Raw genomic sequence first — 19511 nt, 5'->3', positions numbered from 1 at the left:
TTCATATCTTGTCTGACATCTTTGCTACAAACTCGGGTCTTCAACTCGGGTTTTCAATTGAAAGCCCGAGTTGAGACCCGAGTTTGTAGCAGCGATGTCAGACCAGATATGAATGTTTTTTTGGGCTCAAATGAAAGAGCGGGTCGAGAAATGACGTGCTAGAGCCTCTAAACATGACAAATGTCTCTAAAGACGATATCTGTTTTCAATTGAAAAGCAGAGTTGTGACATCATTGTCTAGGAGGACAATGGGGTCTAGGAGTATGTATAGAACATTGGGGTCTAGGAGTCTCCCCTGGTTCAAAACCATCTTTAGACGTCCTAGCACGTCATTTCTCGACCCGCTCTTTCGTTTGAGCCCAAAAAAACATTCATATCTTGTCTGACATCTTTGCTACAAACTCGGGTCTTCAACTCTTTCCTCTTTCTGTGGATCACAACCTGGTTAGTGAAGGCCCAACAAGATTCAACAATGGACCAATATATCAACGCCAGACAATTGACCATAACCCCGGACTTTATAAAGGGTCACGAGGGCCTCGAAATTCAAAATCTCCTAGAACAACCCTTCACCCTCAAAACAACCAAAAACCATCCCAAAAATATACATACACCTACAAGTGTTTAAAGTCATATTTGAAAAAAAAAAAAAAATTCAAATAAAAAAAAATCAATTAAACAAAAAAAATGAATAACAATAATAATAACAAATTAAAAGCACAAACAAATTAGAACATGAATGTATCCACAGTTGCATATAGATATGAGAAGTTCTACAGTCCCACTCTTCTTGGTGCGAATGCCGCACAAAAAGGAATAGAAGAATATGCTCCATGCCCATCCACATAAGATCGCGATACTCGCACTGGCACTGGCCCCTCACCGCACTCCCCTCCCCAATAACGCCGTAGAAATCTCCACATAAAATCCAGAAATTAAAATAAATAAACATAAAAATAAATAAACAAATAGATAAATAAATAAAGAAGTATAACAAATTAAATTAAATTAGAAAAATGAATTTTAAAAAATAATAATAATCATAATCATAATAATAAATAAGTAGATAAAATATGTGTGTATACACATACATGTGTGTGTGTTTACATATATATATGTATATATATATATAATGAACCAAACAAAAATGAATCACTATATATATGTGAAACACAGAAAATAGACGTTAAAAAGGAGTAAACAAAAATATACCAGCGAGCGAAAATATCCATAAACACTCACCTTATCAATTTTAAATCTTCACCACACAAATGAAACAAAAGAAGAAAATAATCATAATAGAACACTATTTAGGACACTATATTGTTTGTCAAACACAAGCACACTTCACCAAGCGAATGAAGAAAACTGACAGAATCGGAAATACAATGCAAACCGAGTTCACAAAAATTTCACTGTCAGCACTTTACCGCTCACGGTCACCGCCCGGCGTGCGATCAAATAGCTTAATCAGCATCAGAAGAATACCGAAATAAAATTGATGCATAATAATTCAAAACGATAAATTTTAATTCCTCAAAATTGTTTTCAAATTGAACTGGAAAATAATTTTGAGCGGAGACTGTGATGTCCAGAATTTTTATGTAATAAATATAATTTTAAAAAAATAAACAATGATACACCAATAGGCATAATGCAAAATAAAACCAAATAATGGTGAAACATTTTCATCACCTGTCCTCAATAATTCCAAAAATAATGGAGAGCAAGAGTGATGAAATGCTTCATCAGCACTTGACGCGATTCACGAGAGGAAAAAGAACTCGGAGAGGTGATAGTTTGCAGAGGAAATACCCAATAAGTTTAAATCATCCTGGAGCTACTTTAAATTAAGGACGTAATATCGCGAAGAATGGCATGACTACAAATATGAAAACATAGCCCTGACCTGCTGTGAAATAGGTCTCTAGAGTCACCTTCGCGAGTTATTCATGTTTGCCCGTGTTGCCTTGGAGAGCTTCAATGTCGAGAATATGCGTTAGTTCCAAAACTGAACCTGTCATATCCAGACACAACAAAAGTCGCTGTAAAATGTCCTGGCTCCGTCGAATGTGGAGTAGAAAATTCAATCAGTCTAGTGATGATGATTACTATCGAGAAATTCAGATCCCTCGCTTTTGTCTTGGTATCACTGGTGTCTGGTCAGAACGTGGTAACACTAATAGAATCAGATTTTTCATATCTGTGACCACCGTGATTCTGTTTGCTGCTCTACCTAACCTCGTGGATATGCTCACCACCGTCAATGAGAATCAATTATTCTTTCAAATCGGTTTAGTCATGTTTTACTATTATCTGATCAGCTGTATGTTTTTACTCCATTTCAATTCACAACTTCGTGGATCTATTTTGGAGGAGATGCGGGATAATTGGGAGACTATTCATTCTGTGGAGGACAAACAAGTTATGCGTCACTATGCTGAATGTTCGAGAAAAATATCATTCATTTTCATTGCATTGAAAGTTTACACCGTGTTTGGTAAGTCTGCAGGGTGTCCCAAACCGACATATCGTGAGATTAGCTCAGGGGGGTTATTTGGAGACGAAAACTCTAATGAAATTTTTCTCTCCGACGCTTTGTTTATAAGTTGTCAAGAAAAAACGATAGTCAATCAAACGCTCTTCCCCGCTAGAGAGATCATACCCCTTTTCCCATTTAAGCCGGAGGGATGATGGCATTGAATGTACAATCGATTCTCATCAATTTCATTTCTTGATATTGAATGAGAGTGGAGATATGAATTTTTTACGTTGACTCTGATTTTTAGAGTCCTATTGCGTTTAGGAACCAAATGACTCTGACGCCGCGTTGAAATTCATTACAGGTTTTCTCAACCGCGTATGATGATAGAAGAACAGTTTTTTTCAGATCATTGTGCATTAAATGCCCAATCGATTGCCATAATTTTCATTCCTCCAGTCGAAGTGAGAGAGGAGATATGAATTTTCAAAAAGAGGGTGATTAGCGGTGGATTTGTGCTTTGCTGATGAATAACTCCTTAACGAACCGCCGGAGACAAAACTTTCATTGGAGTTTTCGTCTCCAAATAATTCCCCGAGCTACCCTCACGATTTGTCACATCAATTTTGGGACACCCTATATAACAAACTCTCCATTTCACACTTCAATCTTATTGGTGGATTCAGGCGGGTGGTTCAACCTAATCGTCAGTGCATTCATAAGGGGAGAAAACGTACTCGCTGGAACGAACAAGATGAAGTTTTTATTTCACCGGTCTGGTACATTCGTTGATGCTCTAGGAAGCACCTCTTTCGTCATCGGCGACATGTTATCGAATATCGCATCGCTTGGAATCGACACATGCTTCACAGTCTTGACCGTGCATACTTGTGGACGACTAGTTATACTTAAAAACAGGATAACGACATATGAAAGGCAAACTCGTCATCATTTTGAAGAGGACATACCGAGGATGTGCAGTTGTTTAAAGTGCATCGTTGATGCTCACGTGAAAATCTACGACTCCGTCAGAAGAATTGATGACTATTTTCATGTTGTGACTTTTCTGAGACTCTCTGCGGGAATGATCAACTTCGTCTGTATTGGATTCGAGGTTTCAAAGGTAAAAAATAGGATATTAAATAATGACAATATTTCAATCTTCTAACCTATCCAGGCAGTTAAAAACAAGGACTACGGATTCCTGATGACATTCACAAATACGGCGTTTTTAAATTTCTCAACATTTTTTCTGAACTGTGAGACGACAGAAATGTGTCAACAAGCGAGTTATGCTCTTGGTCATGCTGCGTACTCCACTGAATGGCTGACAAAACACCCGAGAATTTCACGAAATTTGATTTTCATCATTAACCAAACGAGAGCTCCACTGAAATTCACTGCATTAAAATATTTTGTCCTTTCTCGGAATCTCTTCAAAGAGGTGAGCCGATGTTTCAATTCAATTGAGTGTTGATATCATTGAGATGATAACATAACTTTTCAATTTCTGTTGCAGTATTTCATAACAGCGATATCATATATCTCAACGCTGATATCTATCAAATTAGCCGAATGAACTCTCGGTAGTTGAAAAAGTACACTTTTCTTTCTGATGTTCATCGCAAGATTTTGCATTTCGACCGCAGTCTCAAAATGTATATTTCCAATGCAGAATCATGAAATTTCATATTCGCACTTAATTGTTGTCCAATTAAAGGGAGAGTACTGTGAGTTTTCAAAGTCGTGGGTTATTGGAATGAGACTTTTCATACGTTAAAGATCGATTATATAGATCTGAAAACGAATAATTAGTGCAAAAAACAATTTTTTTCGTTGGTCGTTTGCTCGAAAACGCTTAAAATGCCAAAAACAGTCCAGGGCCTCCCATTTTTGAGCTACGGAGGATTTTTTTTTCAAAATTTTTGGAAAAATATGTGGAACAACAATTACGAGCTAGTTTTTTTAATTCGCTTCTTACATAGATAAATTTGCTTTTTTTGTCTTTTTTTACACAAATAGTGAATTTTTTAATATGAAAAAAAAAAAAAAATCAGCTGTGGAGGAGCCGAATCCCCAAAAAACTGGCTCGTAATTGTTGTTCCATACGTTTTTCCGAAAATTTTGAAAAAAAAAAAATCTTTCGTAGCTCAAAAATTGTAGGCCCTGGACTGTTTTTAGCATTTTAAGCATTTTCGGGCAAACGAACAATAAAAATTTTTTTTTTGCACTAATTATTCGTTTTCACATCTATATAATCTATGCAACGTATGAAAAGTCTCACTCCAATAACCCACGACTTTTAAAACTCATACAAGTCTCCCCTTAAGTTGAAGTGAAGATGATGAGATAAAGTACAATAAATAAATACATCTGGAAACCGCAAAATTGTGAGTTTATGAGTTGTTTGTGTTGCGATCTGAAGAGACAACTGTTAAAGTGGTATGACAAATTCAGAAGGCACTGTGTAGTGGGATCTTTAGAATGAGAGTTCATTATAGACTCAATATTACAGACGATAAGTTTTTGAAGGATGTTGCGATGGATGTAGAGAAGGAAAAGCGAGTTTGCCCGAATGAGAGAACAAAAAGTGAGATAGTTAAGATCGGATGGATATCGAGTGAAGATGTAGGGCAATTTAGCTCACTGGACGATGTATCTTTGGGTATTACCTCTATTCATTACAGTTGTGTGTAGTTACGGCACATTTCATTACAATAACTCATTACAGGGAAAATTCACGACAGTGCTTTTGATCACATGGACAATTCATCACGGAATTTTTGATTATCGCGTGCTTCACCAATTTAGATTTAAATTCAAGGGTGATTTCATTTTATTTTGTTATTGAATTGTAATGCAGAAGCTTCCTTTTTCTTTGAGATTATTATTGAATTGTATTGAAAGAACTGCAATAAAGTTGTACTTTAAACATTAAATAAAGGTTCTGTATCCCAATGATTGTATTCTCACATGAAATATAATGAATAAATAAAGCGATAGAAGAAAATATGGAGCTGAAATACTTTGTTTGATAACGAATTATGTTTCACTCCTTAACTTCCATCTGGTATTTTATTGAAATTTTTGGGTATCATTGTTGTCCCATTGTGCGTTTTCTTTTTTGGCGCGGTTCGCGAGAGGCAAAAGGACTCTGAGAGGTGAGAGGTTTGCACACGAAATACCCAATTAGTTTAACTCATCGTGGAGCTACTTTAGGTTAAAGACGTCATTATGCGAAGAATGGGATGACTACAAATATGACAACATAGCCCTGACCTTTCTATTTTTCGATCGATCATGAGAACCGTAAAATGTGAATGTGAATTTCTATGCTCCTTGCACACACGCTGCAGTTCTTTATATATATAGAAATGATCTCTTGTTCTCTATCATCAGTGATATTTATCCGGAAAAATGATACATAACATGGAGAAATCAATTCAACACCCAATACAGACGTTATGAGTGCAACATTAAACCATTCTGTGAAATAGGTCTCTAGTCACCTACTGAGTTATTCATGTTTGCCCGTGTTGCCTTGGAGAGCTTCAATGTCGAGAATATGCGTTAGTTCCAAAACTGAACCTGTCATATCCAGACACAACGAAAGTCGCTGTAAAATGTCCTGGCTCCGTCGAATGTGGAGTAGAGAATTCAATCAGTCTAGTGATGATGATTACTATCGAGAAATTCAGATCCCTCGCTTTTGTCTCGGTATCAGTGGTGTCTGGTCAGAACGTGGTAACACTAATAGAATCAGATTTTTCATATCTGTGACCATCGTGATTCTGTTTGCTGCTCTACCTGAACTCGTGCATATGCTCACCACCGTCAATGAGAATCAATTATTCTTTCAAATCGGTTTAGTCATGTTTTACTATTATCTGATCAGCTGTATGTTTTTACTCCATTTCAATTCACAACTTCGTGGATCTATTTTGGAGGAGATGCGGGATAATTGGGAGACTATTCATTCTGTGGAGGACAAACAAGTTATGCGTCACTATGCTGAATGTTCGAGAAAAATATCATTCATTTTCATTGCATTGAAAGTTTACACCGTGTTTGGTAAGTCTGCAGGGTGTCCCAAACCGACATATCGTGAGATTAGCTCAGGGGGGTTATTTGGAGACGAAAACTCTAATGAAATTTTTCTCTCCGACGCTTTGTTTATAAGTTGTCAAGAAAAAACGATAGTCAATCAAACGCTCTTCCCCGCTAGAGAGATCATACCCCTTTTCCCATTTAAGCCGGAGGGATGATGGCATTGAATGTACAATCGATTCTCATCAATTTCATTTCTTGATATTGAATGAGAGTGGAGATATGAATTTTTTACGTTGACTCTGATTTTTAGAGTCCTATTGCGTTTAGGAACCAAATGACTCTGACGCCGCGTTGAAATTCATTACAGGTTTTCTCAACCGCGTATGATGATAGAAGAACAGTTTTTTTCAGATCATTGTGCATTAAATGCCCAATCGATTGCCATAATTTTCATTCCTCCAGTCGAAGTGAGAGAGGAGATATGAATTTTCAAAAAGAGGGTGATTAGCGGTGGATTTGTGCTTTGCTGATGAATAACTCCTTAACGAACCGCCGGAGACAAAACTTTCATTGGAGTTTTCGTCTCCAAATAATTCCCCGAGCTACCCTCACGATTTGTCACATCAATTTTGGGACACCCTATATAACAAACTCTCCATTTCACACTTCAATCTTATTGGTGGATTCAGGCGGGTGGTTCAACCTAATCGTCAGTGCATTCATAAGGGGAGAAAACGTACTCGCTGGAACGAACAAGATGAAGTTTTTATTTCACCGGTCTGGTACATTCGTTGATGCTCTAGGAAGCACCTCTTTCGTCATCGGCGACATGTTATCGAATATCGCATCGCTTGGAATCGACACATGCTTCACAGTCTTGACCGTGCATACTTGTGGACGACTAGTTATACTTAAAAACAGGATAACGACATATGAAAGGCAAACTCGTCATCATTTTGAAGAGGACATACCGAGGATGTGCAGTTGTTTAAAGTGCATCGTTGATGCTCACGTGAAAATCTACGACTCCGTCAGAAGAATTGATGACTATTTTCATGTTGTGACTTTTCTGAGACTCTCTGCGGGAATGATCAACTTCGTCTGTATTGGATTCGAGGTTTCAAAGGTAAAAAATAGGATATTAAATAATGACAATATTTCAATCTTCTAACCTATCCAGGCAATTAAAAACAAGGACTACGGATTCCTGATGACATTCACAAATACGGCGTTTTTAAATTTCTCAACATTTTTTCTGAACTGTGAGACGACAGAAATGTGTCAACAAGCGAGTTATGCTCTTGGTCATGCTGCGTACTCCACTGAATGGCTGACAAAACACCCGAGAATTTCACGAAATTTGATTTTCATCATTAACCAAACGAGAGCTCCACTGAAATTCACTGCATTAAAATATTTTGTCCTTTCTCGGAATCTCTTCAAAGAGGTGAGCCGATGTTTCAATTCAATTGAGTGTTGATATCATTGAGATGATAACATAACTTTTCAATTTCTGTTGCAGTATTTCATAACAGCGATATCATATATCTCAACGCTGATATCTATCAAATTAGCCGAATGAACTCTCGGTAGTTGAAAAAGTACACTTTTCTTTCTGATGTTCATCGCAAGATTTTGCATTTCGACCGCAGTCTCAAAATGTATATTTCCAATGCAGAATCATGAAATTTCATATTCGCACTTAATTGTTGTCCAATTAAAGGGAGAGTACTGTGAGTTTTCAAAGTCGTGGGTTATTGGAATGAGACTTTTCATACGTTAAAGATCGATTATATAGATCTGAAAACGAATAATTAGTGCAAAAAACAATTTTTTTCGTTGGTCGTTTGCTCGAAAACGCTTAAAATGCCAAAAACAGTCCAGGGCCTCCCATTTTTGAGCTACGGAGGATTTTTTTTTCAAAATTTTTGGAAAAATATGTGGAACAACAATTACGAGCTAGTTTTTTTAATTCGCTTCTTACATAGATAAATTTGCTTTTTTTGTCTTTTTTTACACAAATAGTGAATTTTTTAATATGAAAAAAAAAAAAAAATCAGCTGTGGAGGAGCCGAATCCCCAAAAAACTGGCTCGTAATTGTTGCTCCACACGTTTTTCCGAAAATTTAGAAAAAAAAAAAATCTTTTGTAGCTCAAAAATTGGAGGGCAAACGAACAATAAAAATTTTTTTTTTTGCACTAATTATTCATTTTCAGATCTATATAATCTATCTGCAACGTATGAAAAGTCTCACTCCAATAACCCACGACTTTTAAAACTCATAGAAGTCTCCCCTTAAGTTGAAGTGAAGTTGATGAGATAAAGTACAATAAGTAAATACATCTGGAAACCGCAAAATTGTGAGTTTATGTGAGTTGTTTGTGTTGCGATCTGAAGAGAAACAACTGTTAAAGTGGTATGACAAATTCAGAAGGCACTGTGTAGTCGGATCTTTAGAATGAGAGTTCATTATAGACTCAATATTACAGACGATAAGTTTTTGAAGGATATTGCGATGGATGTAGAGAAGGAAAAGCGAGTTTGCCCGAATGAGAGAACAAAAAGTGAGATAGTTAAGATCGGATGGATATCGAGTGAATATGTAGGGCAATTTAACTCACTGGACGATGTATCTTTGGGTATTACCTCTATTCATTACAGTTGTGTGTAGTTACGGCACATTTCATTACAATAACTCATTACAGGGAAAATTCACAACAGTGCTTTTGATCACATGGACAATTCATCACGGAATTTTTGATTATCGCGTGCTTCACCAATTTAGATTGAAATTCAAGGGTGATTTCATTTTATTTTGTTATTGAATTGTAATGCAGAAGCTTCCTTTTTCTTTGAGATTATTATTGAATTGTATTGAAAGAACTGCAATAAAGTTGTACTTTAAACATTAAATAAAGGTTCTGTATCCCAATAATTGTATTCTCACATGAAATATAATGAATAAATAAAGCGATAGAAGAAAATATGGAGCTGAAATACTTTGTTTGATAACGAACTATGTTTCACTCCTTAACTTCCATCTGGTATTTTATTGAAATTTGTGGGTATCATTGTTGTCCGATTGTGCGTTTTCCTTTTTGGCGCGATTCACGAGAGGAAAAAGGACTCTGAGAGGTGAGAGTTTGCATACGAAATACCCAATAAATTTAACTCATCGTGGAGCTACTTTAAGGACGTAATTATGCGAAGAATGGCATGACTACAAATATGACAACATAGCCCTGACCTTTCTATTTTTCGATCGATCATGAGAACCGTAAAATGTGAATGTGAATTTCTATGCTCCTTGCACACACGCTGCAGTTCTTTATATACATAGAAATGATCCCTTGTTCTCTATCATCAGTGATATTTACCCGGAAAAATGATACATTACATGCAGAAATCGATTCAACACCCAATACAGACGTTATGAGTACAACATTAAAGCATTCTGTGAAATAAGTCTCTAGTCACCTACTGAGGTATTCATTTTTGCGAGTGTTGTCTTGGAGAGCTCGAATGCTGAGAATACGCGTTAGTTCCAAAACTGAATCTGCCATATTCAGACACAACAAACGTCGCTGTAAAATGTCCTGGCTCCGTCGAATGTGGAGTAGAAAATTCGATCAGTCTAGTGATGATGATTACTATCGAGAGATTCAGATCCCTCGCTTTTTTCTTGCTACCAGTGGCATCTGGACAGAACATGTAAAAACTAATAGAATCAGATTTTCCATTTTTGTGACCATACTGATACTGTTTGCCGCTCTACCTCGCCTCCTAGGCCTGTTCACCATCGTCAATGAGAATCAATTATTCTATCAAATCGGTTCGCTCCTGTTTTACGTTAATGTGATATGCGCCATGTTTCTACTCCGCTTCAATTCAGACATCCGTCGATCTGTTCTGGCGGAAATGCGCGATGATTGGGAGACTACTCATGACGTGGAGGACAAACAAGTTATGCAGTACTATGCTGAGTATTCAAGAAAGGTGTCATTGCTTGTCATTACAGTGAGAGGTGTTTCTTTAATCGGTAAGTGTACAACAAACTCACTACTTCAATCCTAGATCCAATATTATTGGATTCAAATTGGATCTTACTGGTGGATTTAGTCAGATCTTTGAATCCACTGATCACTTCAATCATAAGGGGAGACAACATGTCAACTGGCAAGAAGAAGTATCCGTTCCTGCCGTCTGGAACATTCTTTGACACTGTGAGCAGCATCTGTTACTTGATAGCCCGCATTGTATCTACTGTCACAATGATTGGAATCGACACGTTCTTCGCAATCTTGACCATTCATACTTGCGGACAACTAGTTATACTTGCGAAAAGGATCACAAGGTATCGAGGGCAAACTCATCATCAGTTTGGAGAAAACATCCCGAGGACCTGCAGTTGCTTGAAGTGCATCGTTGATTCTCACGTCAGAATCTGCGACTTCGTTAAAAGAATTGATAACTATTTTTATATCGTCTTCTTTATGAGACTGCTTGTGGGAGTGATTGACCTGGCTTGTAGTGGCTTCGAGCTTTCAAAGGTGAGAATCTAAATCAATGGACGACGGCAATGCTCTAATGCTTTATTCCATCCAGGCAATTGCTAAGGGCGAGTACGCATACCTGATGACATTCGTAATTTCTACGCTGTCAACCTCCTCAACCTTTTTGATCAACTGCTCAGTAGCAGAAACATGCCAGCAAGCGGGCTATGCTCTTGGTGATGCTGCTTACTCTGTTGAGTGGATCACAAAACAGCCGAGAATTTTACGACATTTGATTTTCATCATTCGTCAAACAAGACTTCCGCTAAAATTCACTGCGGGGAAGTATTTCATACTCTCCCGGAGTCTCTTCAAGGAGGTGAACCCACGTTTCAATTGAATTGTGTACTGATGGCTTTGAGGTGATGACATTATGTTTTTTCTTTTTTTGTTGCAGTATTTCCTAACAGCCATGTCTTACATCTCAACACTTATAACTATCAAATTAGGCAAATAAAAAGTGTCCAAATGAATCACGATAGACGGAGCAAATTATTTGGTGAATAAAATTGAAAAATCTTTCTGAATTTTAATTCATTTGTTGTTAAATTTCACCAGCTAGTTGTTGAAAAAATGAATTAGCATCTAGTTGTTGAAATTCACTAAATAATTTCCTCCGAGTACGTGCGTTCCTGGTGGTCATATAAAAAAACTGGTGCTCTAGACCAGCGAAGTTGATGAAATGAGGTGCACAAATACATGTGAAATCCTTGAATATGTATATATAGATATTGCGATCTTAAAAATACAAGGCATGAAAAAATATAAATTTGGGAAGTGAAGAAGAATTTATGAGTTGAAAAAAATAAGAAATACCATATTTTTTCCGCACGATAAACAATTAGGCAATTTATATTAGTTTAGATATAAAGATAAACTGCACACATGAAAAAATGAAAAATATGACGGGGAAAAAATGTTTGGCTTTTGAAGAATTTGAACATACCGGGGATTTTTTCAGCGACTACTTCACGTGACTCATTGACCAATTAGAATTGAGGATTAGCGGTCAGGCAGTTTCGAGATATTCCGATATAAAACAACTTCACGTTTCTTTCATCTGTAGTAAATAGGATATATCCTTTAAAATAAATTGAAGCTGGAAAAGCTACGTCACCAGTGGAAATAGATCATTTTTCCCACATCTTCAGCCCCCAGTGAGAGCCTTTCTTTTCCCAACTTCCGGTTCACATGGCCCGGAATATTTTCCCTCATAATCCTAATAAATCGAATATCTAACCGTCAGTTCTTCTGCTCTAGCTTGACGCGCATCCCCTTGGCCAAGGTGAAAGGGGATTCGGGGGAGAAAGAGATGCGGCAATGGCTGAAGAGAGAGTGGGAATAATAAAGAGTCAAACTTCAGTTGCCAGGTGCCCCCTGGGTTGGCATATATAAGAAGGAAGCCGTCCAAAAGCAGTGCGTGTCATTAGAGAGACATGAAAAGACTTGACAAATGACAGTCTGTCTCGTCTTGAATGTGAATTGGCGCCCCCTATCTGTTGACTTGTTTGTTTGCGGTCGCACATTGTCAGGGGGGGGGGGAATGGGGAAGAAACGGGTACGAGTGGAAAAAAAACCTCGGATAACTCGAGTGTGTGTTCATTTTTTCGACATTGAATAGTTGAATATCGGGTGAGAATGACGATTCGCTATGGCTTCTTTGGGGATGTTTTGACGGCTGTTTGACGAGCGATTGTCCTACCGTGCTTTTAAGTCTCGAGTACCTTTCACATGACTAATTCGGGTCCCGTCGACTGTGCGGATTGCACTATTCACTGGCGGAATCAGTTGAAGTCACTAGCAAGACTTTTTTCAACTTTAACAGAATCATTAATGAGATGGAGCGACAGTCGGGGTCACACGGGTTGCGTGCTGCACCGGCAGTCGTCCAAAGTAAGCAGCATTTAGTCTTGATAGTACTTGGATGGGTGTCCGCCTAGCCGTAGCTCCGCGAGTGGAACTGCTGCTGCCACGCGTGGAGGGAGCGAACTACTGCGCGCATCTAGTCAGTGACCGCTGGACACAGTAGGACCCTACAATATCGTCCGGCCACTCGTCCGAATGGGGTGCACATGAATATGATGGGAATAGTGGGAGAAAAAGCATAACGGCGGACGGAATGGGAAGCCTTGTAAAACCGTAACGGTAGTAGGAACGAAATGTGAATGAAAAAATTAATGAGATGAATCCGCAATTAGGAGCCACTCACATCGCCTTGTCTCTTGGATAAGAAGAACTAGCCAAGGTAAGATCGAACTCCAGATGCATCTCCAGACCTCGATGAGCCCAGAATGTTGGAGATGCCGATAGTCACCACTGTATTACGTCTATTCCCAACTGAAGACACTGTCGAGATCCAGCGCTAATCGTTCACGTTTTCGCCATAACGCCCGATTCGCCGGGGCCAGGCCGGCTTCTTTACGGCATTGTTCGCGTCCTGAGGATCGCTATCTTAACTAGCCTCGTGCGCGGTAGCCTGTATACTCCATCAGGAGGGACTGTATCGTCTGGTGGATGTGAGCATACACCAGCTCATTTTGTTTTCTTCTCATGCATCGCTTCTCGGAGGAGTGCGATTGTGGTGGTTAGTCGCTGGATAGACTACACCTGACGGCAGTAAAACAAATGTTGCCTTGGGGAACTTGGAAAACGCTTTAGATCTGGCACTGATAGCAGCCAGTTCACGAGAGGTGCGAAGAGATAATATTGGGGGCTTGATGGAAACACTGGGATTATGGGTATATGAAATTCATTATGAGGTGGGTGCAGCGTGAACTATACAAGTGCATTTTTGATATTTTTAATCTAGGTAGGTTCGCGGGAAAACTAGGGATGGGCGATGTTTGTCGATCAATCGAAAACATCGATTTTCCATGCCCCAATATCGATGTTTTTCATTCGATGTTTTCAACGGCCGATTAAAAGATTTTCGATTTTTTCCCAACATCGATGTTTCTGACCAAGTTGACAAAATTTTTCATTTTGTTGTCGAATACTAATGTTGATTGATTGAGAATTAACAAATTCATGATTCATCCGCAATCAGAAGTCATTATTTTCTACAGTATGTGTGTTATAAATGATGAGTGAACAAGTCCAGTCGTTTATTGCTTTTTTTAATTTAAATTTTTAGCAATTATTGCAGCTAACATCGAGCCACGGAAAATATTCAATATATTTTTTTCAATTAAAAATTCAACTCTCCAGCAGAACTTATCATTGAAATGTAAGTTCCTCGGGTTGAATTTTTTGAATATATATATATATATATATATATATATATATATATATATATATATATATATTTTAATAAATACGAGAATTAAAAAAATTCTTTTTAAAAATTTGTTTTTTTTTGTGTGTAATGAGAAAAACATAGATTTTTTAAAATAATCGCTGTTTTTTCCAGAAAAATCGATTCACAACATCGATGGTTTTTAAAACATCGCCCAGCCCTAGGGAAAACCAAAATCTCGCGAGTCTTTTAGACGTATTTGACATTCGTGTGCAAACATTTCGTGATATAGTAACTAGTGTCTTCAAAATGTATTAATTCTAGACATTAGACAGAAAAATGTGACCTATCGGATAACTTCATGAGATTGAAATGTAATTAATTTAGGAAGTGACACCCGATTGTGTTTTTTGAAGTTTTCATTTCGATTATCAGAATTTTAGACACATTTATATGTGGAAAAATTTTCGATAAAACAACAGGTGAAATAATTTTTTATGTTTTTCAGGCACTCGTTTCGCTAGTTCAAGAAAAAAAATTTTCTGACGAAAGACAAAACGAATTTAATAGAGATAAATTCTAGCGTGTGCCGTTATCACTACAGATTAATCCCGATCCACAACTCGAAATCGCCAGCGAAATGACAATGCCAGAGATCCTGTTGCCCGTCCCACTCAGTTTTCCTCGAATTTCACAGCGAGCCATCAACAATTCCAGATTTGAAAGATTTCTCAAAGTGAAAATGCACTAAGTGCCATTAAATACGGCCCGTGTAGATGTCATCGTACATGTCCAGCTCGCTAGGATGGATGGCTTCCCTCTTCTTTCACCGAGGCAGGTATATTTATCCGAAGTGTAGACACGGGGTTCTTGTGTAAACAGAGACGTGACGGGAGGTGATATCAGGAGTTGAAAAAAAGTCCCCGCTTTCGGCGGAAGATTGAGTGGGGGCTGAGCGGCGATCTATTGAGATCGATATGTAAGGATTATGCGCAGCATTAAAAACATTCTCACCACGTTAAAGAGAATAGAATACAATCGAACAAGAATAGGATTTTTTTAGATATTTTACAAACGAAAGAAATAAATGACGAATAGAAATATATATGTATTAAATATATTATTTAATGAATAATAATTTTTTTAACAGGTCTTGAGCCCCTTCTCCTCTTTTACTGAGATGTTCCGCTCAAACGGAGCCGAGAACTCAATGACATAGATGATTTTGTCGTCAAAATCGAAGAGGACGATATCAGGCTTTGTTGCAACAACATGCCTAATGGTCACAAATGAGAAGTTCCACTATAAAGAAATCCACTGAAACGTTTTTTTGTCATCCCAATTGTATAATAGTAATACAGGGTGTCCCATTTGAAACAGTACGGCTTAATATCTCTCGTAGGAAGGGGAGGACAGCAAAATTTGTTCAAATACAAGTTGTAGGATTCGGAGGGGGAAACTTAATGCTGATGAAATCCAGGCCACCATTGCTTATGTTTATGCTACGAGCATAAAGTCAGTTTTTTTAAATGACAACAATATTTTTCACCCCTACAAAAGTTGTTCGTCTCGCCGAGAAAAGTTCAACCATACCATATTTTTATTTTTTATAATAACCTATCGACGACGCGCTGAGAGCGGGCGACCTATTCTAGTCCAATAGATTTTACACCTCTCATTCACGACAACGGAGTCAATACCTCCTGGAACATAAGGCAATACCGACGTTCCGTCCATGCCATAACTGTCGCAGGTAGTAGAACAGCACTCTCTATGCCGCGTTATGTCGATGAATATAACTCGAGATCGCATATCTCGGACAAGCCGACGAAAGATGCGTTAGAATTTCCGGGGACTGCTTGCAAGCCCAACACCGAGTGTGGGGAACTTGCAATCCCATGATCCGGCTTCGATAGTCTAATATGTTTATTAAGCCGTCCTGGTGCGCACACATGAAACTCTTAGTCTGACATCAAGCCAGCTGACTTCAAGAATGAAAATAATATTATTATTACGACATTTCAACCAGGGAAATGATTGAAAAAAATTACATAAACTATTAATATCCATTATATTAAATTCTTTACAATAATATTCGAATAATATCATTGATAGAACTGATATTTTAACTGGAATATTCTGAAAAATAAATTGGCTATCAATTCGGAAATCTATAATTATTATTTATAAAATAAAGATGTTATTTATAATTAAAGTTGAAAAAAATGTGTTTTTCGGAAAAAAAAATTGGCTCCTGGGGGGATCGAACCCACGACCTTCGCGTTATTAGCACGACGCTCTAACCAACTGAGCTAAGGAGCCTATATGTCGTGGCTGTTTTTTCAGCCTCAAATAGTTCACAAAAATGTAGAATAAGATTGAATAGATCAGATTTTTGGCAACAGTAAAAATAAAAACACATTTCCCTTTCCGAATTTCAAAAAGAGAATGAAAAACGAATTGAAAGAAAAGAAAAGAAAATCCGTTAAAGGTCTATTTATGTATTTATATGTATTCGTCCGAAAATGTGATGTGCTTTTATAAATAGTGTCGAGGGCCACACAGATCTACATTCATCGTCATCTCCCCTCGGCCCGCCCGATACAATCCCGTGATGATTAATCGAATGAAATCAGTTCTCATTGAGAGCGATATCACGTGAACGGAGTCAAAGGGGAAGATACGACAATCGGAATCATCTCAGTACTTTGTGTGTGCACTAATGAATTTGAAATGCGTATCTAAACGTGGATCATAATGGTATGATTCTCGAGATCATGAGAGTGAATCTATATCGGTGATCGGGTCGATTAACCGTTACGAGGGATCACTCGTTGTGTATTGCATGTCATTCCTGCATTTGGTAACACATATGAGTGTGTAAGAGGGAAACGGAGGATTACGTCAACATATTTCGAGATGATGTCCTCTTTGAAATATCAACGGTTCGACACTTGACATCAACTTGGGTGATTGTGAAGAATGAGAGGGAATGAAAGTCGAAGAAATGGAGGATTTTGATGAATGGGGGAGGGGGTAGTGGTACTGGGGCTCCGACAGATGGCGTTGGCGAAATGTAATTGTGGCTCATGGTAAAGATCGAGATGTCAGACCAGATATGAATGTTTTTTTGGGCTCAAATGAAAGAGCGGGTCGAGAAATGGCGTGCTGATGCCTCTAAAGATGGTTTTGAACCCGGGGAGACTCCTAGACCCCAATGTTCTATACATACTCCTAGACCCCATTGCCCTCCTAGACAATGTTGTCACAACTCTGCAATTCGGACAAATTGGGACACGTACTATTCTGTAATATTCTGGGGCTATACTAGAGAAATTCTCCGAAAGGGCCATAAAATTCAGTAGCTAAGCGGCCAAACGGTTCAACTTGATTTCGTCTATCGCCAGTTTTCGATGAATATCTCGAAATCTAAGGGAGATCGCAAAACTTCTGTTATGACCTTTTTTATAGCCCACAATGCGCTCTACGAAAAAGGTTATTACAAAAATTTCGTTATCTCCCTTAGATTCGGAGATATTTCTCGCAAACTCAAGTGCCAAGTAGACTTGAACCGTTTCACTGCTTGGCTACTTAATTTCAATTATTTCCAAGATTTAGCAATGAGCTCCAACAATTTTCCCTGGAATCAACGACAAAATCCACAGACAAAATTTCTTTATCATAATTTCTCAACTCCTTGCCTTTTTTCTGCAGAAAACCCTCCCATTCCCCAATTTTCAAATATTTCGCAAGGAGATTAGCGATGCCTAACCGCGAAAGTTACAGCTATTCCTTTACTTGTTACTGCAGGTGGGCCTTCGCTCAACAATGAAGACAGCAAACCGTCAAAGCTGCAGGGGTGGCCCTAAATAACAACCGACCAGACTCCTCCATCGGCATAATGACTCCAGCACTCGATCCCCCGTTTCTCCCGGGATTTGCTTGCCTACAAGGTGAGAGCAACGAGCCATTGCTGACAATTGCGTGTCATTTGTTAAAATATAAAGCTGGCCAGTTGATTCGAGAGACCGCAGGAATATTCAATAAGGACAATGGGTCGCCTGTATCGCTTGAACGAGTTGACAAGTTTGTGCGGGGATTGTTCCTTGACTTGGGCAGGGTACAATTTCTCGGTGTATTTACCAGTATTAGGATAATCCCATTTTCAAAATTTACTTCTCGCTCATTTTCCCGAATATGCGGCAGTGTGAAGGGAAAAGGTAACGGAAGGGGCACGCCCAACGACTTTTTCCCACTTGGTGGTTCTTGCGAGACTGTGCGCCCCCTTTTGGTGGGCCAAGAGATGAACGGGTCCAGCCGGGCGTTCCCTTGGGACTTGTCCGAATGTCTGTACTTGTTTTGTGGTCGAGGGCTCTGTTTTAAGAATGAATTTATGGATTTTTAGATGATTTCCAGGGGTTTGTTGGCCCGTGATGTATTTACTTGACGACGGGATGGATTCATAATTTTTAGACTTATTTACACCGAAATTATTCCGTTTCCATTCATCTTCAAAAAACCCTCACTTCAGGGAAAAAAAATTCTTCCACTAGTTGCTAACGAGATTTCCTTGGTTTACGATATTTTTGTATAAGTTAATTTTGGTATAAGTCAGTTTTGACTATTGGCCAGATTTCAATGAATATCTCGGAATCTAAGGGGGGTAGAAAAATTTTTGTCATAACCTTTTTTGTAGAGCCGGTTGAGAGCTACAACAAATGGAATTACGAAAATTTCGCTATTTCTCTTAGAATCGGAAATATTCTTCAAAAACTCAACTGGGAGATAAGTCGACTTAAGCCGTTTTACCACTTCGCTACTGAATTGTAATTTTATGAAAATTTCATCAGTAAGTTTCAGTAAAGTAACATTGGCTTCGTTGCAAGAGGAAACAGTCATGAAATTTAAGATTCCNGAATATCCAGCGATTCCACCAAATCTGTATATGAAATATATTCCCTTAAAAAATGTTCGAAGTTCTGCTTTTTTTTCATCTGAAATTCGATTGCATTTAGGAGGCACTCTCAGCTACAACTTTTACAAATATTTTCCCCGATATTCACATATATATAATAGAAAAGATGCTGATTATTTTTGGGACTTCTGTTCTTCAATTCAAAGCAATTGAAATGATGAATTTGTATTTTCATATTCGGTCACACCCGCTTGGTCACACAGATGGGGGGGGGG

At 38.2% G+C, this 19511-nt stretch overlaps 3 protein-coding genes and 1 non-coding gene across 8 annotated transcripts; 3 read left to right on the top strand and 1 right to left on the bottom strand.

Annotated features, from left to right (window-relative positions):
• The first annotated feature begins 2052 nt into the window (after positions 1–2052).
• Positions 2053–4087, top strand: LOC114841130. Of its 2 annotated transcripts, none has more exons than XM_029126015.1 (4): positions 2053–2500; positions 3169–3605; positions 3660–3926; positions 4002–4087. In XM_029126015.1, exons 1-4 carry the CDS (start codon positions 2053–2055, stop codon positions 4059–4061), a joined length of 1212 nt encoding a protein of 403 aa, XP_028981848.1. In that variant the 3' UTR covers positions 4062–4087. The 2 variants fall into 2 exon arrangements, with proteins under 2 accessions (XP_028981848.1, XP_028981847.1); XM_029126014.1 differs by having other exon boundaries at positions 2053–2515.
• A 2018-nt stretch (positions 4088–6105) lies between these two features.
• LOC114841131 lies at positions 6106–8140 on the top strand. Of its 2 annotated transcripts, none has more exons than XM_029126017.1 (4): positions 6106–6553; positions 7222–7658; positions 7713–7979; positions 8055–8140. In XM_029126017.1, exons 1-4 carry the CDS (start codon positions 6106–6108, stop codon positions 8112–8114), a joined length of 1212 nt encoding a protein of 403 aa, XP_028981850.1. In that variant the 3' UTR covers positions 8115–8140. The 2 variants fall into 2 exon arrangements, with proteins under 2 accessions (XP_028981850.1, XP_028981849.1); XM_029126016.1 differs by having other exon boundaries at positions 6106–6568.
• Positions 8141–10124: 1984 nt separating this feature from the next.
• Positions 10125–11543, top strand: LOC107036721. Of its 3 annotated transcripts, none has more exons than XM_029126013.1 (4): positions 10125–10557; positions 10653–11083; positions 11139–11405; positions 11484–11543. In XM_029126013.1, exons 1-4 carry the CDS (start codon positions 10125–10127, stop codon positions 11541–11543), a joined length of 1191 nt encoding a protein of 396 aa, XP_028981846.1. The 3 variants fall into 3 exon arrangements, with proteins under 3 accessions (XP_028981846.1, XP_028981845.1, XP_028981844.1); XM_029126012.1 differs by having other exon boundaries at positions 10125–10576; positions 10657–11083; XM_029126011.1 differs by having other exon boundaries at positions 10125–10578.
• A 5026-nt stretch (positions 11544–16569) lies between these two features.
• Trnai-aau lies at positions 16570–16643 on the bottom strand. Its single transcript has one exon. It is a non-coding gene; the product is annotated as a tRNA-Ile (tRNA).
• Between the last annotated feature and the right edge of the window lie 2868 nt (positions 16644–19511).

Source organism: Diachasma alloeum, unplaced genomic scaffold (genome assembly GCF_001412515.2).
Source record: "Diachasma alloeum isolate Michigan unplaced genomic scaffold, Dall2.0 Dall_scaffold_00211, whole genome shotgun sequence".
Taxonomy (NCBI): Eukaryota; Metazoa; Arthropoda; class Insecta; order Hymenoptera; family Braconidae; genus Diachasma; species Diachasma alloeum.
Note: the sequence above shows the minus strand (reverse complement) of the source record. Positions and strands in the feature narration are given on the sequence as shown.

What these genes read in the sequence shown, in the direction of transcription:
- LOC114841130 (XM_029126014.1), top strand. Translation starts at nt 2,053, where the DNA reads ATGTCCTGGCTCCGTCGAATGTGGAGTAGAAAATTCAATCAGTCTAGT. An exon ending in GTTTGGTAAGTCTGCAGGGT is followed by an intron (nt 2,516 to 3,168) that starts GTCCCAAACCGA and finishes TGGTGGATTCAG; the next exon opens with GCGGGTGGTTCAACCTAATC. An exon ending in TTGGATTCGAGGTTTCAAAG is followed by an intron (nt 3,606 to 3,659) that starts GTAAAAAATAGG and finishes TAACCTATCCAG; the next exon opens with GCAGTTAAAAACAAGGACTA.
- LOC114841131 (XM_029126016.1), top strand. Translation starts at nt 6,106, where the DNA reads ATGTCCTGGCTCCGTCGAATGTGGAGTAGAGAATTCAATCAGTCTAGT. An exon ending in TTGGATTCGAGGTTTCAAAG is followed by an intron (nt 7,659 to 7,712) that starts GTAAAAAATAGG and finishes TAACCTATCCAG; the next exon opens with GCAATTAAAAACAAGGACTA. An exon ending in CTCGGAATCTCTTCAAAGAG is followed by an intron (nt 7,980 to 8,054) that starts GTGAGCCGATGT and finishes TTTCTGTTGCAG; the next exon opens with TATTTCATAACAGCGATATC.
- LOC107036721 (XM_029126011.1), top strand. Translation starts at nt 10,125, where the DNA reads ATGTCCTGGCTCCGTCGAATGTGGAGTAGAAAATTCGATCAGTCTAGT. An exon ending in TGTTTCTTTAATCGGTAAGT is followed by an intron (nt 10,579 to 10,652) that starts GTACAACAAACT and finishes TGGTGGATTTAG; the next exon opens with TCAGATCTTTGAATCCACTG. An exon ending in CCCGGAGTCTCTTCAAGGAG is followed by an intron (nt 11,406 to 11,483) that starts GTGAACCCACGT and finishes TTTTTGTTGCAG; the next exon opens with TATTTCCTAACAGCCATGTC.